Genomic DNA, 19,556 nt, shown 5'->3' on the forward strand with positions numbered 1-19,556 from the left:
TTAGCCGGCAGGACCAGGGGTCCCTTAGCCGGCAGGACCAGGGGTCCTTTAGCCGGCAGGAGCCGGGGACACGGCACCGGAGCCCGCGGCGCCCGCTCCCCGCCGAGCGCGCTCCCCCTCGGGGCAGCCCTCGCCGCTAAGCCCGAGGAGCGGGTCTGCCTTACCTGATGCACCTGTGCTGCTGGGTGCACAGCAGGACCAAGGCGGGGAAAAGCCAGGTGAGAAATTCCATCTTAGCGCCGGTCGTTAGGCAGCGGAGCACGGCACCCAGCTCCCCCGGCTGTCCGTCGGCACCCCGCGGCTCTCCCGGCGGCTCGGCAGCCCGGGCAGCGCTGCCATCCTCCCTTAAGTTGCTGCCGGCTCCGTCCCGCCGGGGGCAGCCCGGCTCTCCCCGCAGCCTGTCGCCCCAAAACGGCCCCCGAGCTCCCCGGGCTGGTCCCGAGGCGAAGTGGCCCCCCTGAGGCGTCCTGCGCGGCCGGGCGGGCGGCAGGAAAATGGAGGGAGGGCGGCAGCGCGGCCCCGCCACCTCAGCCACCTCAGCTCGCAGCCACCGCAGGCGGCGGGCAGGGGGCTCGGCGCCGCCTTTTCCCCCCTCACACGCACCCCAACGCCGCCCCCGGGGGGCTCGGAGGGGCTCCCCGCTTCCCCCGAGCTCGCAAAGTTGTGCCCGGCAGTCTGCCGTCGCTGAGGAGCCCGAGGCAGGCAGCGGGAGTGGGCGCAGGGAAGTTGGGCGCCGGGGCAGGCTGGCTTTTCTCCTCCGTGTCCGCGCCTTCCTCTTCTCTCCTCCTCCTCCTCCTCCTCCTCTGCCTTTTGCTGCCGCTCGATCCACAACGGCAATTTTAGAAGCAGCCCACGAAGGGAGCGCCGCGGAGGAGACATTTTAAAGAAATTGTAAAGGAAAAGTGGATGTGCAGATACTTAAAGGATGTGCTTGGGGTAAAGTGCTTTATCTTTTCCTGTGGTCGGTTTTATTCTTACTAATTAGTACCAATATTTTAAATGGCAACAAAGGGCTGATAGATGAGGGGAATAAGAGTGCATTCAGGAGAATGAATGTACAGATTGAATGAAGGAGATTAAATGTACAGATCGCAGGCTGTGTGCAGACGTGGTCAATACATGCACCAAAGTACATACACACATGTAGAAGCATACGTCATAAATGTCTAATGTGGGCTTTCATTTTCTTTCTGATCTCTTCCTTTCTCTGCACAGTCCAGTGGTCGTACCTGCACGTAGTGTGTGCTAAGGAGGAAAAGACCTGAATGTAGTTGTTGGATTGTCAGATGAAAACTGGTGGTGTTGGAGGGGGGAAACCACAAGATCTTTAATGGAATTTACAGGATGAAACAGAGAACAGAATGATTTTGCCTCTATAATAGAGAAGATTTACGCCTTTCAGGATATTTCCAGTTGACATTTTTCCAACTCAAGGATGGCTTTCCAACGGGCCATGTACCTACTCTGAGAATTCCTTGGTATTGCTTTTCAGCTGTCATCTGATTTACTAGTAAAATATGAACACAGATTTCTATACCTTTAGGATCCATCTGTTAAAATAGCAAAAAATTAGCTGAGGCAACTTGAACATCTAGAATGAGAGTTGGTATATGTATGCCACATGGCCATGTGTGTGAATGTATGTGCGTGTGCGTGTAAGACCATGGCAGCATATGCTCTAAAGGGGTGGACCTTGCTAAGAATTTGACCATTGAAACAAGTGAAAATATAATGGTGATCCTCTAAAATGATCATTACCAAAATAATTGTATTTCCACACCAAACACACCTTCCTTACATATTGACTTTGATTCCATGAACAAGTTCTCTGATGTCAGTAGTTCTGATATTGGGGAAAAAAAGAAGAATATCATGTACATATTTGCTCTGAAATCATTAAGCGAGGTCTTTTTCTTACTTCTTCACCTGCCATTTTGCTCCTTTTTCAGCAGCTCCGTAGCCAAAACCAGTAAGTGACTGCCCACAAAATCTTCAATGGTATTGTGATGGGAATGTGCTTGGGTTCAGGAGTGTAATAATTTATGATAATGGAGGTACATTTCCTGATTATCCCAGGAAAAATTAACTGTCCCATTCATATCACTGGGCATTGCATAGGGATATTTATCCATTTGCTGTAATCATCTTGAATGGTCTTGAAGGTCTTATACTACAAATTTGGATTAATAATGTCAGCATGAATGGGAGAAATATATATGGGGAGTCTTCCAGCACCACCATGATAGTGCCTGGGCTTAACAAGATGTCGTGTTATTTTCACAAGACTGATTTAGCTGCCACTTTGTGTCCGTACTTCAGAAAAAGAGATGTTCTAAGATTCATTCGCACAAAATCCAAAAATAAATGTGTAACTTCTCTCAAATAAGTAAACTACATTTGATGTAAATGGGCCTTAATTATATCATCTGTATAATATAGAAGAAGGACAAATGCTAGGTCACTCAGCCTTGGGTTTAATTGATTTTGCCTACAAATACATGCTTAAGCAAAATATGCCATTTTCATATATATATGTAAATATATATATATATATACACCCCCACTCAAAATAAGTAATTCCTCTTTGCCAAAGGGAAGAGAGAGGATAAAACTGTAATGATCAACAATATATTTAATTTCCTACAATTCTAGCAGAATATCCCAAACTCTTTACAGTCAATGACAGATTAAAATTGCTTCAGAGATTAAAAAACAATTAAAATTCCTATTAAAACATCAAAACAAAACAAAATAAATAAGCTCCCCAAATCTTTCTCATCTAATCCTCTTGAAAATAATTGAAGCCTTCCTTCAGCTACTGGCTCGGAACTGTCCAACAGTCTTAAAAAGATGGCCCATGATAGCACATTTTTCTTAAGCCTTTGTGTCATTCTGCTAAATTGCTACCTCTCCTCCATCCATATGGCTGCAGGCACTAGCTTTTATGAAAATACTTGTATGGTCTGACCTTGCATACAGAGTTCAGACAGACGATAGGACTGCACGGTGGTCCAGCAAAGCCAGGTTTTCACCTCAGAATCTGACAATTTGGAGCTGCCTTCCGCGTTTGCTGTTGTACTCATGGAGAACCAGCAGTGGCCAAGCAGAGTGGCGGTGACCAACGTGATACCCAAGTCAATGTTTCCATCCCATCGGACCATGTCAGTCTATCAAAAGTTGGTGGGCTCCTCCCACATCTGCACAATTTTGCAAGTAAATATAATTTAAACCATTATTATTTATTAAATAATTGCTATTTTTGCTATATTGATAATTAGCATTTTTACAGTATTTACATTTTCTCAAGTAGTAAGCAAAGATCACAACTTTGAAATAATATTTTGCTATAATTGAAAATCAAACCCATGTTTCAAAAGCTGTCAAGTTTGCTTTTTTTTTGTTCCTTAACATGTAACGTGTGCAACTGGTTCCTGAATATAGTGCTCAATACTTCTGTAACTGCTGCTGTAAAATAATTTATCGGAGAGCATAATTTTGTGGGATTCAGAAAAAAATATGCTCAGTGCTAAATAACAAGTTTTCATAGTCCTTTATTACCTCACAACTTACCAAAGAACATTATTTAAATTAATTTTAGAGTTGCACTGCATTACCTGATATTCTTAATAGATAATTTTCTAAAAGGGGCAGGTGGTTTTGCAGCCAGCAAAGTAAAGATGTCATATTGCCATATATAATTTTTAGAGGCAAAAAAAATGTACCACATGGATAATTAGTTTCATTCTCCCACGATTCCACATAAACAGCTCGTGAAAGACTGTTGTGGCAACGTCGCCAAATGTCTCTAGATATATAAATTACACACATATGCCTATTTTTATAAATGAGATTTGGAAATATCGGTAGCAATCATATGGTGGGAATATTTAGCTTATTTCAGAGGTTGTACAAAAATGATTCTTTGTGCTGTATCAGTGTCCCATGGCCCCAGCACAAATGTGTCTGTATTTAAATATCAGTAGAACCACAATATTATTGTTCCTTTCACCTGAAGCCCTGGATCAGAAATGGAGTTTTTAACTGCTTCCAAATGTTCTGCAGAACATCCAGTTCCTTTCCAAGTCTGTTTATATTTTTTTAACACTCATGAAGTGCAGTGTGGCCACTTTGCCCTCCTCTTCTCTCCTCTGTGCACTTGGGACGACATTCCTCACTTTGCACCAAGCCACAGCTAGCTCCAGGACTGGAGATGGTTCCCTCACTGCAGATGTGCTGCTCTCAGTGCTGCGCTCTCATCTGGCAGCATCTGGCCATCCTGCTGCGGGGTGCACTGACAGCAGTGCCCCACTCAGTCTTCCTCGTAACATCTGTAGCAATGACTCATTGGTAAGGTGCTTGTCAATGTTTTGGCATTGTTTACACTCAAATGTTGATCTGTATCATAGAATATGGGCAGAGAAATTGTTTTATGTAATTTGATATGAGCCATACTGCAAAAAATAAGATGCCATTATTGGCATGACTTCCTGCCTAAATGCCTAAATCTCCATATATGAGCTGCTGTCACCTTGGAAACGTTCAGAAAAAACATTCATACTGCCTGAAGAAGCACAGTATGTAGCCATACAGCAAACCGAACTGTCCAGTTCTACCATTTCAAATTGATCGTGAGTTGGTACTACAGTAACTTCACCAAAATGCCACTAAATTTAATTTCACAGGGAGGGAACAGCAGGATCTTCATTTATACATGCTTACTTCTGTACCCAGATTCTCAGAGGTGTATCACTGGTGGTCAGTGCCTGCAGGATCTAGAACAGCAGCATCACTGATGCCCTCTTTTGTAAATCTCCAGGAGCTTAAAGCTGGAACAGATTCACTGATTTCAAGTTGATAAACTGTGATTTGGGAGATACGAGCTTGTCTAGGAGACATCATTTAGCACCTTCAGAGGAAGTGCAGATATCTTCTCTCTTCTCGCATCTATGTGTGAGAGGAAAATCTAGACTACCTTGCCCTGGTGACAATTATTCACCCAACATAAAATCACAACCGGCAGTGTGGCAAGGAGATGGTGCAGTCAGATGTAACGGGTAGCATGCCCTGAAATGACCGGTGCTGATGGGAAGGGGGCTGTTGTAAAACTTAATAATAATCATTCACATACTAATTATGAGAGTGTGAGAACAGGCGGGCTTAGAGTTAACAACAGAATCTATTCTAGATCTGCAGAGACATCTATACAGTTAATCAGTGAATATTTTTAGCCTACATCTTGTAGCTTTAATCCTGCAAATGTCTGGAGGTAACTTGTTTTATGTAATATGAATAGATGCCATAAAACCAGCAGTTCATCATATTTTGTGTAAGGAGGTAATGACGTCCACACATTGCTCAAGAATGAGGACCTATAGCACAATTGTAGGAAAGGAATTGGTGGCTGTGATACATACTGTACATCTTAAATATGTAACAAAGGAAATAAATACTTAAGATTAGCAGCATGTGCTTTCATGTTTAGTATCAAAAAACACCTGACCTTACTTCTCTTAGCAAGTACAACAAAGAAATACTGCCTACAATGGAGTAACATTTTCAATGTACCCTAGGTAAATCTGGGAACGCCTCCTATGTACAGGGCAGTGTTTATTCCAACACAGAGCACTGCTCAAGGAATGATGTCCCAGTGTTTAAATAATTTAATCTCCTTGAAACTTTGAACAGCTGCACTTCCATAGCATGTCTTGTGCCAAGAGCAATGGGACAACATTCTGCTTTTCTGTGAATTTAACAGCATCATTCTTTGACTTTGTCCAGATAATATATGGACTAGAATAGGAAGGAAAGTTGTAACTAATTAACGCTGGAAAGCTAAAATCTGGCTACGGAGTGTCTGGTAGCAAGAACGCAGATTCAGAACATTCCTTTGAGGGAGCATTCCAACTGAGGCACATTTTATGAATAGAGGCATTTAGCATTCCTATGCAAATTACTCAAATATCATCAAAATATTTTTCCACTGTGTGTTTTTATGCATTCTTGTAACGGTTATTGAGGTGTTGCAAGGGACCTCCAGGTCGGCAGCTTCTGCTGAAGCGAGGGGAAGCATTGAGTGGGACATCGGACATCATGATGGGCTGAACGGTCACTACGCGTTATTTTTGTTGTAATAACCTTTAATTAGAACAGTGAAACGCTATTGTTAATTAGAACTAACAGTGAAACGCTATTGCCCGACTAGGACACGCTTATTCCCGAAAAGACAGAAAACTCGAACGTCGAGCACCCGCCGCCTTCCAGGACCCAACCCCTTCCAGGACCCAACTCCCTCAGGCGCCGTTCCTCCCAGTTGCCACCACCCGCCCGCAGCCCGCCCAGGCACGCACCACTCCGCGCGGGGGGGGGGGGGGGTCACGGGGCGAGCACCTCCGGACGCGTCCAGCGGCTGCAGGGGGGACTCCAAGGGGGCGCCCCCGCAGCGCGCCCCCGCTGTGGTTTGCTCCGTTGCCGGGGCAACGCATCCAGCGGGCGCGGAGGGGGGCGGCTGTGAGGGGAAGCTTTGAGGGGACGTGGTGGGAGCTGTGAGGGGAGGCGAGCACCCGAGGCCAGGAAAGTGGAGGACTCGAGGACGTCAAGGATAGCGTTTCTTTGAGCCGTTGTCTATGAGTTTTAGGTTAAGTGGTTGCCTCAGTGGAGAAAGTGCGTTTGGAAGGTGTGTTTTATTACTCAACTGCTTTATATGTGTATAAATGCTTTGGCAGTGTCCTCTATAAGTGATTTGTTGAAGTTAATACCCAAAATGTGTGTCTAGTAGAAAGCTGTGTGTTGGTTTCCAGTTATCTTGTGTGAATTAAGTACGTACTAAATGCTATTAATTCATTTGAAAAAGCAGTCATCACTATTGTGAGTTCTTGGAGATATTTATGTATGTAAATATGGACTCTTCTCTTTGTTAGCCTGGTTGTTGTAAAAGAACCATGAATATTGAAGATAGGAAGTTCAGTGATAGTAATGAAGAGGAGCAAGAAACTCTTTTACCGTTTCTGGAAGAGGAAGAGAAAGAAGACCAAGCTGGTCAGTGCTCTGATATGAAAGAATGCTGGAGAGGTGAAAATGAGAAATCATACTGATAACTTATAAAAAGCCTGTGTTAGAGTACAGTTCTAGGGGTGAGACAATATTCCAAATAAATGCAATGATTCCAAGAGTTTTTTTTTTTTCTAGCATTACACGGCAACAGGTGTAACTAGTTCAAATCTAACCCATTTTGTTCTGTAGCAGTAATTTTTTACCTTAATTCTGAAAGGCTTTTTTGGTTCAGTGTAGATGATGGTAAAAATCAGTATTTGTATGGGCTTGATTGAGCCACTAATACATTAGCATCTAGTGCCACTTGGGGTGCTCTAGACATCTAGCACAGCCATGCCATAGGTCTTCCCCAGATCCAACTCCGTGAAGTGGTTGGATGCACTCAGATATCTAAGCTGGCACCAGTTGCCTGTTAATAGGCAACTGATTTCTCTGATTGTGTCCAAAAATATGTTTATGGATGTTATGTCAAGCAACGTATCTACCATTTTACGGGTTATCATGTATGGTATAGTGCTGACTACCAATTTTTATGTTGAGAAAATGTTCTTAGGCTATTCTTTTTTTCACTGTCCTTTTCCTGACTACGTAAATATTTAACAATATATAAGTAATACCTATTAAATAAGGCTTAATAAATACTTCTATCTTCACTGCAGGTCAGAATAATGAGACATGTAGCAGGGTGTTAATGTAAGATAAACATAGTAGACTTAGCATTTTCCTGCTTTGGTTTCCAGGTGTACCGTAGCAGTCCTGTGTTTTTTTTTGTCTTTTGTTTTGTTTTGTTTTTTTTCTTAAATTTGCACTAAAGTAATGCTATAAAATGTCATCCCTGAATCTCTATATAGAGCTGGCAGCAAGTACACTAGAGCTTTGCATTTTGAAGCTCAAAGTCTCTTTATTAAACTGTTGTTTTATTTTCTATTAGAGCACCAGCTTGATGAAGAGTTGGTTGATGGTGGTAAGATGGGGAACAAGGTCACTTCTGAAGGAGCTGGAGACAAGTCTGAATCTAGCATGTAAATAATTCATTTTTTTGTTAGCAGCTCTAACAACAACTTCCTTTATAGTGGTAATTTACCTTTTCCAGAGAAGGTTTGGTTAATTCAGCTCTATTTTTTTGTCAAATTAGTCATAGGCAATATGCATTTATCTAACACAGTGGTTGCACTACGTTCATGTGGGTTACTCAGCTGCCCTTAAAGGAGCAGTTATTAGCCTGGGTGGTTTTATACCAAGCAATTTACACTTGTAAAACCCAGCTAGTTCTCTGTAATAGTATGTTGTGTTATGTTCGTATTCTTCTGTACTTACAGAACATTAGGAGTTGTTGGAAAAAAGATAATTTTGCCTTTTGTAGTGTTGGATTGTAAGTTTCTGAATACATACAGAGTTTTGTACCACCGTGTGAAGTGGTTTAGCATAGAACTGGTGAGATGATAGGTTGGTACCACTTCGGTTTTAAAGAAAGTGATAGAGCAGTTTTATTCCTGGTGAAATAAATTCACATACAACAAAGGTCATGTATGAAAAATAGTTCAGTGATTTGAACGTGGCCTTAAGTATTTGCTGCTTTCTTGACAAAGATCAAAGCACAGTTTGGCCTACTTTGACAAAACTCTTGATCTCTGCCCTGGAGTGACCTGGCACAGGGTTATAGAGCACGATGAAAAGCTGAAATAATGTTTATTAATATATGTATGTGGGAAGTTGCATAGCACATATGCCTACTGCCAGTAAATGTTGACAGTGTTACTGTACTCAACAGAGGAAGTCAAAATATGCCAAGATGATTTTTAAAAATAAACAAACATCAACAAACCAAACAACAACAAAAACCTACTACTTTCAGACCTTTTCTTTCTGTATGTTTAAATAGACCAAAATGGTAAGAGAGATTACCTCACTTGCAGACTGAAGCATTCTATACAATGTTCTAAACTAATTTAGAATGTTCGCTTTAAAGTTTAAAACTGCCGTTCAGGAAAACTGAAATTTGAAAACAGTATAATCAGGAGGAGCTACAGGCATTTCAAAACAAAGACATGTAACTAATGTATTACATGTGTGAGTAAACGTTCAACATTAGATACTTAAGTCTGGAAAATCTTGGCTTAAGTGCATGTACTCAAGCTTTTTGTACTGATTACCTTTATTTTTTCCTTATTATATTGATGATATTTGTATCAGTTTGGTAGAATGAGTAAAACTGAAATAAAGAACCCATGAATGCATAAATGGATGATGCACAAACTTCAAATAGCTTTTAAACTTGTCATGTTTTCATTATTCATCATGTCTTTCAATTCAAAGAGAGAGCTTGGAACACTGTTGGAGCAACATTAATAACACTGGGGCTACAAAGCATGCAGATAGAATTTCCACATTAGCCTTATACAGGAACCTAAAACAGCTCAACAACGTAGCCAAAGAAAAGGAACTTGTGGTCCAGAAAATCAGGTTAGTATCGAAGCAAATATAAGGCATCAGCATAAATATGCCATCAAATACTGGGTTACTTCACCTGTTTGGTAAAGTTATTATTATAACCTGTATGGTTATGGTAATAATAATTTACACTTTTGAAAAAAAAAAAAAAAAAAAAAGAAACATTAATACTGATATTAAAGAAGAGGGGTTTGATCTGGAAGAATTAGATGCTAACTCCTCTGTTACGTTCGCACAATTCTGTGGGTTCAACAGTCAGAAACAATAAATGGAAATATTGTAAACATTTTCTTAACTGTGATGGAAATGTTACAGTGGAATTGGTGAAGTTACTGACATACTTTAAAATAAGCACCTGCTAGGAGTGTTTTGCTGTGTAAAGGTCAAAAAACTTTCATTGGCAGCAGATGTATCTGAAGAAGGCTAATGTAAAAATGCTGTTTATGCTGTTGTCTTTTTTTTTTTTGGTAATGTAGATGAAGTCAGACTAAACTATTGTTACTTTTCTGGATTTTTTTAGAGAAAATAATTGAAATTAACACGGGCTCGTGAAGAACCTCGTAAGATCTAAAAGTGGGATGGTGGTGGGGAGTTGGGGAGTTGAAGGAATTCCAGCTGTGAATCCTGACCTTCAAAAAGAACAGTTTAATGGGACAGAGTAGAGAACTTGGAAAATGTAAACAATCTGTTTATTTGTTTCAGAGACGAGCTGACTACCTGCCAGCTGCGGATCAAAATGCTAGAAAAACAGCTGGATTATGTAGACATTGAAATACAAAAAGAGAAGGAGGCTGACAATGTGTAGGTAGAGAATATTTCTGGATACCAGACTACAGGCATCCGCTGTTTTTATCTGTGTGTAATTAATGAGCTAGTTTCCTTTTTTCACCGTGTCATGTTGTTGAACAATTGATAGAATATTTAAGCACGTATGTTGAGATGTTGATCGGTCAGTGACAAAACCCAACAGTGTTGCATCTTGTGCTGACAACGGCGATAGCTTGGAAGGCTGTTGTGATACAAATGCTGTTGTGCATGTTCAGCTTGCCAGCAGAGCAGTGCATTCACTCCTAGGTTGGTGAATGCTAATACTGCAGTCACCTTCCAGGTGACTTGGTGTTTTCAGCAATAGCTCCTCCTTCTGAAATAAATAATGGTGCATTAATTGGGAATCATCAGTCTCTATGCCTTCAGCTCTAGAGGTAATACTTGGTTAGTTAAATCAGAGTGCCGTAAGAGGTGGGGATTTACAAATAGATAGGGAAGAGGTATGTATTTTAAAGTGGAATCTAGCAACAACTGGTTATTAGGTCAGCCTCATTCATTACTCTCAATTACGTTTCTCAGTCTCTCAATCAATTCTATTCAGTATAATCAACCAATACCAGCATGCTATGTCACTTGCTGAGGTCATGGTTTTCCTTCTGATAGCTATTCCAACCAGGGTTTATACGTATGCCATTTTAAAAATTGTTTTATGTTGTGAAATGCACAAATGCCTTTCAGGAGTAGTTCTGCATGCAGGAGTTGTTCTGAAACACTTTTGCTAGGAAGTAGGAGGCAATTTACTGTACTCCTCACATTTGGTTTAAATAGAAAGAAGTGGGTGGCTTGTGTATCAGGAGCCAGTGTATTGTGAACAAACTTTGCAGCTGCATTTTCTGACCTATGTTATTCTTTAAGTTATGGTATCAATGAATGACAGATTAAATAAAGGTAGGTTATTTGCCAATGGAGTAGTTGATCAAACAAAAATAATGAGTTGAGTGCTAATGAGACTTCTGTGGTGGGTGTTAGTGCTCCTTGTTCAGGGTCTCACAGACACTTAAAGACCAACAAAGACTGAAAAACATTGTATGAGGTTTCTATACTTATGACAGGTCAAATTGTGAGGACTAGGTATGCAGGAACATAACACTTTTTGCAATCTATTATATTTAGCAAATTAATAGTGAAGGAAGAAGACCTTGTAAGTTCCTAGCTTATGAAGCTCAAATGCATCCTGTTTTAACACTAATGAAAATACTAGCTGCTATTAGCATTACTGACACCTAGTAGAAAAGTGTGAAGTTGGAGTAGTAACTACAGGTGGAAGATCCATTTCCAGTTTTCAATTCCAGGGTGGAGTTTGTTAATATAGTCAGTTCAGTGCCTGTGGATGCTGTACTATCTGTGCTCTAATTTTCCTGGGTAGAAAAGCCCAAGGGAAGTAAGTGTGTTGCTATGCTGCTATTGTAGCCAAAGTATAGAGAGGATTGTAGTGCCATTTTTACAGGTGAAATCAGTCATGGTTCTCTAGGTTTGCGTAAACTTAATAATGATACTTCTTTTATTAGTTTAAGAAATCAGTTAAGAATTAGTTTAGTCGCTTTAAACTACCAGTCAGTGCTTTTAAATAAATACTTTTCTGTAAACTTCAACTGATGTGTAATAGTTTAAAGAAAGCTATGTCTTTGAAGGAACAATGGACACTTAGAAAGCGAAGTAAGAGGCTTTGTATAAATTAGTGGAATTCTAAGATACAAATGTCAGCTTCAAGCCATTATTTATTGTTGCTGATTTTGGGGGGGAGGGGGGGATGGGGGGAGGATTTTATTTTTTTAATATTCATTAGTTCCATTTTATTTCTCATTATTTCTTTTTTTAATGTACCAGCGCAGCCATGTTCCGCCTACAGGCAGCGCACAGGCGACTGTGCACTGAACTGGAGGATGAGAAGGATTTTGAGTTGAAAATTGCTTTGACGCTGAAAGAAAACATGTAAGTGAGGGAATGAGAAAATGGTGTGAAGGGAGTCAATCTTTATTATGTTCTTCGTATGATGTTTAGAGAGAAACTCATGAATCCATTAGAAACGGTTCGTAAATACCAGCCTACGTGATTTGAGGTCATGAGGTTCACTGCAAAGCCTTTTAGCCTAAACTGTTTCATTGCTTAGGAAATGGATTGCTGTGGCCCAGCTTCCGAATTTGTTTTTCACACATAAGGTATTTATTTATTTATTCACAAATTGTGGCTCTATACAAGTCCCAGTTTAATTGGAAAATAAGATGGACTAAAGGAGACCAACTTCTGAGTAAGCATAAATACTTCTAATTTATGCCTCTTACTGGTTCTCACAGGACGTAAAGGAAAAGGTGGAAATTGAGAATGATGGAGATGCTGTAGTAGGACTTTGTATCTTTAAGCTAAGTTGATATTGCTACTTGCAACTGATTGCTCATACATGCTACATTATTCATTTATATGAGACATAGTAAAACTGTCTTCCACAGAAGGTAACAGGCAAGTGTGTTTGTATTTTTGCACCAGAGGTACAACTACTGATGCAACTACATTAGAGAAGATCATAAGCATGAGCTTATGGGCAGGTTTAACCAAGTGATTAAGAAGACCACAGTACATTCTGCTGCAATGTTGTATAATAGCTTTAAAACTCTCAAATATTTATTGTGAGATTAGCGATAACTATAATAATCTGTTTATGTGTATGTGTCATATAAATTCCTGCAGCAAAGCATGGAAGAATAAAAACTACAACCTGTCCTTGAAGTTATTTTCTCTTCAAAAGGGTGGGGGAGACAGAGGAAGAGAGCTGTTTCTCTATTTTTTTTCTTGTTTTTCATGTTTTCTTGGTAAATATGAATGTCAAAGACAGAAAAAACTTGAACTTCTTTTTTGACCAGTGTTTTTGATGTCTTTAAAACTAGATATGCTGTTACATGTGAGCCTTAGTCTGAAAGGTACAATTCCCATGTAAGTAACAGTATGGTTTAAAACATAAAAAATTGATAGATTGTCACGTTCACCATGGAGCCTTAGTTACTCAGTAACCTCAAGTAAGTGAAAGAATGCCAATATTTTGGTGCAAACAGATCACACTTTGTTTAAAAGGCTTGAGATGTGGCGGATAGAAACTGAGCAGGGAAAATATGAAGTCCTCCATAAACAACTTCAAAAAGATGAGGAGGAGCTAGAGTCTCAATACCAAGAAAAAGCAGAAGCACGGATTCGTAAGGAAAAAATAGCAGCATTGCAAGCAGAAGAAAATCAGCTGTCAAGAAAAAAGTAAGCGCCTACAAGTCAGACTCTGCTTCCTTTCTCTCATTTACTTTTAGCTAGTTCGTTATTTTAGGGGTTGAGAAGATTAGTTAATGGAAGTAATAGTGGTATTGTGTTTCTGAGCTGGGTGTTGGCTCGGAAATATTGTTACGAGGAAAGAGAATTAACATAAGAATTGCTCAGTCTTGCAGTTACATAGGTAAAGATTTCTGACATAATCAAGTTGCTAAAGAAAAAAGATGAATGATTTTTGTCGAAGGAAACCAAATTCATTAGATCAGACGAACTGCATATGTCTGTGTTATTGTTGGATGCTGGGACCTTCTAAACTTGGGATCGAGTTCATCTAAACGTGGAGAGAAAATGGACACTAGTTTAGCAATTCATAGGTTTTCTGAAAACGAGACTGTACAGAGGGGGGGAAACAGGCTGACCCCATTTCAGAACATACTGATAGACTACTCAGCATTAGATAACATGATGATAATAACATGATGATGCGATGAAGGTTTCTTTAGTCCTGTTGGTTTGCCTGTCTTTTTGTAGAAAAGAGGAGGAAGTCCAGAAAGAACATGAAGAAAGGCATAAAAAAATGCTTGAAGAAGCCAAAAAGAACCATGAAAAAGCAGTCTGCTTCCTGAGAAAAAGCATGGCAAGGTAATCATTAACTTCTCTCCCCCTCCCTCCATCACTGTACTTTCTCTGGTGTACAACTGTCTATCCCATAGCCTTTGAGAAGTAATTATTTTTCTGCTAGATGTGTCCTCTCTGTTACACTTAAGAAGTTTCTGCCACCGTGCCAGTGCTGGGAACCCCTCAAATCTTACATGGCACAAAAGGACCTGAAAAAAGAAAATCCACGGGCAGTTCTAGTAGCTTAAGGGACCATTTTGATGAGATGCAGGGGGTTCTGACCACTTGTAGGCATTAAAAATTATGTGAAAAACTTTTATATGTGTATGGGTTATTAACTGTAACAGAATCCCAGGTTTGAAACTTTGCCAGGTTTGAAAGCATTCTGCCTTTCTATTATTACCTCTGAAATGCTGTCTGGCAAAATAGATTCATAGGGCATTTCTCTGTGCTCCTGTTCTCTTATGGTGGATGGTAAACTAAATGTTTCCTTCATAGTTTTTTTTTATATAATCACTATGATATTAAATTATTTTGCATCTAAAGAAACTGTAAGCATTTGTTACTTTAACTTGTATATTAGGACTTAATTGAAAAAGTGATTGAAATAATTGTGCTGTTTATTTTTCCTTAGATGACACATACAAACTCACAGTAATTAAGATAAACAAACTGAACCAAATCAGTTGATCTTTTTTTGCTGAATAATGTATCAAATATATACATCTTAGTAATTATTTTCTAGTTTGCCATTAAATTAACTGAGATACTCAGACTTGATTCATGCTTACATATTTCTAGGTCTTACAGTTTCTAGGGTTTATTTTTAGCGTGGCTACAAATGGTTGGCTTGTATAAAGTTCAATATGTAATTGTTTAGATATCGATTATATGAGCAACACCTGCTTTCTAGACATATATCATAATGTGAAACGCATTCTTCATATTCAAAATTTGAGTTGTTGAGCAAAATGGTTGAAAGCCTGTTGGCACTTTTAATTTGAGTGATACTGTATATAGAAGACTCAACTGTTCCACTTTACCCACACCCAGTATCATAGTAAACACAGAGACTTGCAGAGAGTATGTTTGGTGATATACACAATTACTATCTGTCAGGTTAAACATTCTAATACTAAAATCTTCCCAGGATTTGAGCCTGAAAGATTTTACTCTGCTTACAGAATTCATGAGGAGAATGCAAAGGAAGAAGTGAAAACTCAGGAGCATATGGAGAGAAGGATACAAGCTGTGCTCTCCCTGAAAAACAGCATAACTTCCAATAGGGTACTGCTGCTGTGGCTTAGATGGGGAATGAGGAAATTAACTTGTTAGACTGTGAGGTTTTGGTGAAAGTAATTCCAGTTTTCACTGCAGAATTGTGTGATGCTGTCATATCGTAGACCAAATATCCTTTTAAACAGGAGAATTTAACTATAGGGGTAATGGTGTTAGTATGAGCGGTATTAGTATTTTGACACTTGTACTTACAAGTTTATTCTGTGAACAATCTAGCTGCTGTGGTAGGTAACTTTATTGAAAATAATGCATACTACAAATAATTCCCAAACTTGGCCAGAAGTGTGCCCAGTTATTTAGATCCTCAAAGAAATAACTTCATATGAAGAAAACAAATGGAAGAAAATCAGTTACTTAGGAATTTAAATAATGTAAATTAAGAATTTTAGAGCTAAGCTACTTCCCTCACATACTCGTGTTCTTTAGAATCTGAGGGAGTGATCTTAATTTAATACTATTTGATAGGAGCTGTAAGGGTAAAAATGTAGCCCTGACCTGGTCAGAGCTTTCTGTATCTCCAGCGTACACAGACTACTGACAGCTTACTTGACTATTGTGTAGATCAAAAACAATAAGCTCTATTTCAGAGAAAGCTACCACAAATTTCTACTTGGATAAGGGGACCAAATTCTGTTTGATTTTCTTCGATATGTGAATCAAATATGTAACTGTGGTTTATTTGGCTTCATAGGAAAAACTTAAAGCACTCCAGGCTTGGAACAAAGCAATGGCCTTTGAGGCAAAGAAAGAGGAGTTGAAAATGAGGGAGGCCATCCTAGCAGAAGGAGGCAATGTTGCCAAGGAAATTTTTCTCCATAAACGACTGTTACAGCATGAAAGAGAGAAACAGTAAGTATTCATTCTGATACCACACTCCCAGTTGCTTACTGATGCTCATGCAGAAATACATTGGATCTCTTAATCAGATTCTGAAAACATAATGCACATAGTACTGTCTCAAGAGAGGGAGCTCATTCTTGTACTCTGCATGTATGATATTTGTGTAGCCTGTTTTAAGCAACTTGAAATTTGAGCTTTTGTATTATTCAGTTTGGAGCCCGTGTTCTGATTACTGCTAAGGAGATAAACTACCCCAGGAGGGCAATTCAGTGAATCTAAACTGGATGCCTGAAATAACTGAACTTCTGTGTTTCCTGAACACTGTCCATATAAACATTGGCTTTCTTAGACTTTTAAAGACCAGCTTTGGAAGACTGCTTTGCAGTAAGGTCAGAAACGAAATCGCTCCTCTGCCTTTTAGCACAATTGACAATTGCCTGTATCTCCTCTACTCTAGTGCAAAGCTCAGTAATTTCATTAACTCCATATGAAGATGAATTTGAGCTAATGTACTAAACAGAGGATGCTTGAGGTATGTGTTTCTGCATACTGGCTCATCTACGAAGGCAATAACTTGTAGCAAATATTGAACCTTTGCTTATTAAATCTCTAATTAGTATAAGTTTTGATAAATAAGGCTTCAGTCTTGATAGCAAAAGCAGTATTATATACATTCTAAAAAGCCTGTTAATAAAGCAAGTGTATCAGTTTGTACAGATCTGCAGGAAATGTCTAACTCTTTTAAAGTTTAATCTTTTGTCTCTTTTCACTTTGCTTGCTTTCTCCCTTTTACTGTTTCTCTTTGCAGGCACAGGGGAAACAAGTTTGTTAGTCTTAATGTTAGCTGTGTTATTTGAAAAGGTGAAAGTCTGTATTAGAAGGGATCTTTAGCATGCATAATATCTGTTGCAGAAAATGGTGTGTTTAGCTGCTGGCATTAAAACAGATTAAATGATCTGCCAAGTGTGTCATGGCAGTATAGTCGTACACAGCTTTGAATTTGTATCTTCCAAGTTCAGTATGTATGGCCTTACCTTTTACCCTCCTTTCTTTATTAAATCCACTGGATTTCAGGCAATTTTCTTTAAATTGCTAATTAAGTTTGGAAAATTATTTAAAAACTTTTTTTTTTTCAGTAATGATGACTGATATGTTTGTGAACTCCTCAACTTCTAAAACGCTCTAATTGGGTATGATTATATAAATATATTTAGCTTTTGAATCCAATTGCATTTTTACATATGTTACCACTGCTCCCAATTCAAAGATTTAATGCTTAGCTTAAGGGCTCAAAAGAAACTGGACTGTAATTAATGTTATTAGTAAACAACCATGGTTGGTTTAATGTTTCTTAAATATTTTATTACAGAGCTTTTAGAGAACAGCAAAAGTCAAGAAAAATTGAGATTGTATCTCGAATTTTACAAGAAAAAGCATCCATTTGTAAGCAGAAAAATCGTCAATCCTGTACTAAGGCCAGTAAGAGTGGTGGTAAACGTAAGGATTCTTTACTGTGGAGAAGGAAAACATGGCACTATATTGAGAAGACCTGCGAACATCCAGCTGGAGCAATATCACAGGTAAACAAAGGTCAAAAAATAACCATCTTTAGGCTTTTTTTTTTTTTTGGTCAAAAAGGTAGGAAAGTGAGTTTTTCTTCTGCCTCTGAATAGCACAGGCTACAGCCAAATACCAGGCAGTAAAGAGCAAGTGGAGTGTAATTTCTCCCATTAGATCTCTTGATGGTTGCTCATCTCTTTTCTAGTATTTTCACGACATAAGCGTCCTGTTTGTTTTTTGGTTTTGTTTTAATTGATTTACACAATATTACAGGGGGTACTGGCCTGGATAGTAAAGGTGGGATGAATTGAATCCCCTGATGAAATCAGGGGAGAGGGGAGTAGTTGTTGGTGAAAACAGCAAAGCAACAAAGTCCTTGGTTATCATGTAATAGACAAAACAGTCAAAAAAATAAAATAAAAAAAAAAATGCACAGCTGGTATTCCTGTGCCTGAGGCCTAGTTTCTAGCCTCCTATAGATGCTTGTTACTATAAGATTTTGAGTTGTGTGCTTTAGGAAGGGATTGACTTAAGTTGTCCTCTTCAGCCCTGGAGTTTTATAGACCAGTCACTTTGCATGAAAAGATGCCATAGGAGGCTGTTAAAGTAACCGTCCTCTAGTAATTTTTAATGATATCTTCAAAATTTATTTTCTCTCACAAAAGTTAAGGTGTTCACCAGCTGAGGAACAAGCTGATGGAGAGAAAACTGCTTTTGTAGGAGATGATGTGCTCTGTGAAAGTGTTGAAGATGAGAAAGAGAAGGACAAGATCTTAGCAGAACCAGAGTTCCCTGGTCTTTGGAGTCAGGAATGTGATTGGCACAAGGTAAAAGTTGTGATATCTTCCCTTAAAAATCAGAAATAAATAGATGTGGATATGTAGTTGTCCTGTTATTAAGTTCAAGTATGTAAAAGTTTGAAATTATTCTTAAAAACATCTTAATGGATTAGAAAATTCTTATTTCCTTCTCTAGTAGTTACACATATCTGAAGTAATGATACTGGCAGGTGCTGTTTTATGAACCTTGCTCAAAAATAATTAACCATTTTTGCAGTTAAAATGCAGTCTTTATTACTTAGATACAAAGATTCAGACGTGAGAATGTTATCAGGATACTTGCTGATGGACACTATCTTTGTGGTTTTCTCTTAAGGAGAAAACAACACTTCAATTTTAGTTCAGAGATATGTGAAGACATACATCACATCATATTCACTTGAGTTTTAAAACAAACAAGAAAACTGGACATGACTTTCTGTTGGCAACACAGATTACTTTATGTGGAAACATTTTTTTCTATCCCAAACCAGGCAAAGAAAAGTATATTTTCTCCAAAGCAACAGTATTCCATACTTTAAACAGAAGTAAGTAATGAACAGGTAGAGTGGAATTGTGTAGTTAAATCTTAAATGTTATTCCAAGGTATCCTTCCATATACTGCTTTTTTGAGATGTAGATCTCTAAGAGCAGACTTCAGAATCCATCAGAAAGGAGCAATGTCAGTATGTATCCATGTGCTTCAAATGAAAGAAGCACTGGACCATAACTGAAATGTTCCAGTGAAGTTAGCTGATTCTCTCTAAATGTTTGTTCAGGAAGTGGAGAAAATAACCCATTTGCTGCCATTAAAAACAGAATGTTCTGGTGTTCGATGAATAT

At 39.0% G+C, this 19,556-nt stretch overlaps 2 protein-coding genes across 25 annotated transcripts in view; one reads left to right on the top strand and one right to left on the bottom strand.

Moving 5' to 3' along the window:
• The window catches only part of GABRD (gamma-aminobutyric acid type A receptor subunit delta), a 15,907-nt gene extending 15,041 nt beyond the window's left edge, over positions 1-866 (bottom strand). Inside the window, exon 1 of one of the 2 annotated variants that reach the window (XM_035344900.1) lies at positions 165-866. In XM_035344900.1, the coding sequence (XP_035200791.1) occupies positions 165-232 (68 nt within the window). In that variant the 5' untranslated portion in view covers positions 233-866. The remainder of the gene's footprint in view (positions 1-164) is intronic. The other variant, XM_035344899.1, reaches the window with a different exon arrangement.
• The window catches only part of CFAP74 (cilia and flagella associated protein 74), a 73,844-nt gene that overhangs the window by 26,368 nt on the left and 27,920 nt on the right, over positions 1-19,556 (top strand). For 7 of the 23 annotated variants that reach the window (XM_035344867.1, XM_035344875.1, XM_035344873.1 and 4 more), the window contains exons 1-12: positions 740-936; positions 6,203-6,356; positions 6,916-7,068; positions 7,982-8,072; positions 10,204-10,302; positions 12,157-12,261; positions 13,396-13,569; positions 14,110-14,220; positions 15,381-15,483; positions 16,187-16,344; positions 17,705-17,915; positions 18,561-18,722. In XM_035344867.1, coding sequence (XP_035200758.1) covers positions 907-936; positions 6,203-6,356; positions 6,916-7,068; positions 7,982-8,072; positions 10,204-10,302; positions 12,157-12,261; positions 13,396-13,569; positions 14,110-14,220; positions 15,381-15,483; positions 16,187-16,344; positions 17,705-17,915; positions 18,561-18,722 — 1,551 coding nt within the window. In that variant the 5' untranslated portion in view covers positions 740-906. The other 16 variants (XR_004755733.1, XM_035344889.1, XM_035344876.1 and 13 more) reach the window with 14 other exon arrangements.

This window comes from Oxyura jamaicensis, chromosome 21 (genome assembly GCF_011077185.1).
Source record: "Oxyura jamaicensis isolate SHBP4307 breed ruddy duck chromosome 21, BPBGC_Ojam_1.0, whole genome shotgun sequence".
Taxonomy (NCBI): domain Eukaryota; kingdom Metazoa; phylum Chordata; class Aves; order Anseriformes; family Anatidae; genus Oxyura; species Oxyura jamaicensis.